Below are 2,363 nucleotides of genomic sequence, written 5' to 3'. Positions count from 1 at the left end.
TTTTGGATAAGAACCGAGCCAGGATCTCGTCAGAGACAGGTACGGCATTGCGAGTGGCAGGGGGATTCGACTGGCGCTGAAAGACATTTTTCAGTTAACAGATAGGCGCTCTCAGTAATTCATTTTTTTTAGGATGCGCTCTCGGTAATTCGGGAGTAGGCTTTGGAAGCATCCAACAATTTTCTCTGTTCGAAACATGTGCATGAATCATTTTATTATCCAAAATACAAATAGCATTATAACAACGTAACATTGATTTGCAGTTACACGCATGCACAAGAGTACAACCCGACAATGATGAAATGCTAAGAAAAAGAGTGGAGCGAAAGAATGGCCAAATTTTACAACATGAACACGCTTGCAGGTTAATTACAGCAAACAATTAATCGACATTGAGTGATCTTTCACCATGCATGCACACGTACGTGCGCTGCTGTACCACTACACTTAGTAGTGGTTGATTGCGCGGCAGTTCTTCCTGATCTGGCCCTGGTAGCCGGTCTTGACCTCGATGCCGGCCATCTTCACCATGGCCTTCTCGAACCTGTCCTCCCACCATCCGGGGATGTTGGCATTGTCCACCACCATTCTCGCTGTCTCCTCCGACGTCATGAGCGCCGCGTCGGAGGTGAAGAGCACCGTGTGCGAGAGCACGTTCTTGTAGTACTGTCTGTCCAGCTTGTTGAGCGTCACCACGTCCTGCATCACCGTCGGGTCATTGCCTCCTGGCGTCGCGTCGGCCGGGCACTGACTCCTCAGGAACGCTGCGAGGCCGCCGTTGATGTCGGAGGGGGCGTTGAGGCGGTCGGGGACGAAGGAGGAGCAGTGGGAGCGCCCGATGGTGTGCGCGCCGGAGAGGATGACCAGGTCCTCGGCGTTGAGGCCCTTGACCACGAAGCTATCGACGAGCTCGCCGAGGTTGGAATCCGGTGGGACCAGGAACCTGAGCGGCTCGGAGGCGTTGGAGAAGGTGCCGTCGCGGCGGCCGGACGGCATGTCGAAGTTTACCTTGCCCCTGCTGAGGATGCAGGACGCATCACGGGCCGCGAAGGCGACGATGTCTGCGCAGGAGACGACCCCCGGGCAGGCGGCCTCGACGGCGTCCTTGATGGCGTCAATCAGCTCAAAGCCGCGCAGGGAAGGGTCGTTCGGCGGGCTGAGCTTCTCCGGCGTCGGGCTGAACGGGGTCGGGTCCAGGAGGACGGAAGCATCGCAACCCTAATTAATTATCAACAACTCAACGAAATTAATCAAGCCTGGCTAATCAGTTGTACATATATGTTTGCAAATTCGTTTCAAAGTATCTTGCAGTACTACCTCAACGAAACAGTCGTGGAAGAGCATGCGGATCATGGCGGCGCCATTGCCGGGGTTCTGGGAGATGGCCTTCTCCATGACGGCCTTGACGACGGCCTCCGCTTGGGGGCACTTGTCGTGGTAGAACCCGACCTCCAGTGGCCAGAAAGGGCTGGCCTGGCATCCCACGGCGAGGAGCAGCAATGCACAAGCCATCAAAACGTGCAGCTTCGCAGCAAGAGCCGCCATTTTTTCGAAGCTAGCTAGCTTCCTTGACTAAGATTGGACGGGAAGAGAGAAGTGTAAGTGGTCGACCGGTGGAGAATGCGTGTTGCCATAGCTCCATCATGAAGCTAATTATATAGGTGTGCATTCGAAGACCTGGCCTTGGCCGAGATTACATATGTTACCGCGTGCTTAAAATTAACAATGGTTAGGTTACTATTGGCTTCGTTGGAACGTTACTATACCGGGGTCGTTGCCACCAAACTTAAGCGTCATTGAATTCGCCCACTGTACTATTTTTCCTCCCAGTGGCTCCGAAATTAATCAAAGGGCGTTGGTAGTGATATGATACGGAAATGGTAGTAAGAAATAGTAGCCTGATGGTTACATGGGTTGACTCGACTGATATGTGAACTGGTCATGTACATAAGCTGGAGCTAGCTATTTTGCAGTAGCTAGATCGAGCAGCCGATTGGTGTAACCAGCTCCGTGTCACTTTCCTTCCGGTTCTGCATACGATATGACCCGCCAGTGGCAGATGGGGACGCCTGTTTTTCCGGTTGTTGAGAGGTGAGGTTAATTAAGAACGTTTCTTTTGTGCGTCGTCTCCTTCGAATCTGTTGGGGCTTCTAGCCTGAATTCGAATAAATATATGCATCCAGTGCGAGAAATTTCCGGTGAGGGTACTTTGTTTAGGGCATGCGCGAAAACATATTATAGAGCATAGGCTTCAGGATACTCCCTTATTCAATCACTCATTTATGCATCGCGATTCATGCAAACACTTTTTTCTTTTTTGTTTCTCTCACATAATACAACATTTAAACTTCAAGCTGCCCAGC

The 2,363-nt window shown here is 51.6% G+C and overlaps 1 protein-coding gene across 1 annotated transcript; it reads right to left on the bottom strand.

The window, feature by feature from the left end:
- Window positions 1–239: 239 nt before the first annotated feature.
- Window positions 240–1,642, bottom strand: LOC123440475 (peroxidase 2-like). Its single transcript, XM_045117041.1, has 2 exons — window positions 1,318–1,642; window positions 240–1,218 (listed from the first exon to the last, which is right to left on the bottom strand). The coding sequence occupies exons 1-2, from the start codon at window positions 1,543–1,545 to the stop codon at window positions 448–450; spliced, it is 999 nt and encodes a 332-aa protein (XP_044972976.1). The 5' UTR covers window positions 1,546–1,642; the 3' UTR covers window positions 240–447.
- Between the last annotated feature and the right edge of the window lie 721 nt (window positions 1,643–2,363).

Source organism: Hordeum vulgare, chromosome 3H, assembly GCF_904849725.1.
Source record: "Hordeum vulgare subsp. vulgare chromosome 3H, MorexV3_pseudomolecules_assembly, whole genome shotgun sequence".
Taxonomy (NCBI): domain Eukaryota; kingdom Viridiplantae; phylum Streptophyta; class Magnoliopsida; order Poales; family Poaceae; genus Hordeum; species Hordeum vulgare.
Note: the sequence above shows the minus strand (reverse complement) of the source record. Positions and strands in the feature narration are given on the sequence as shown.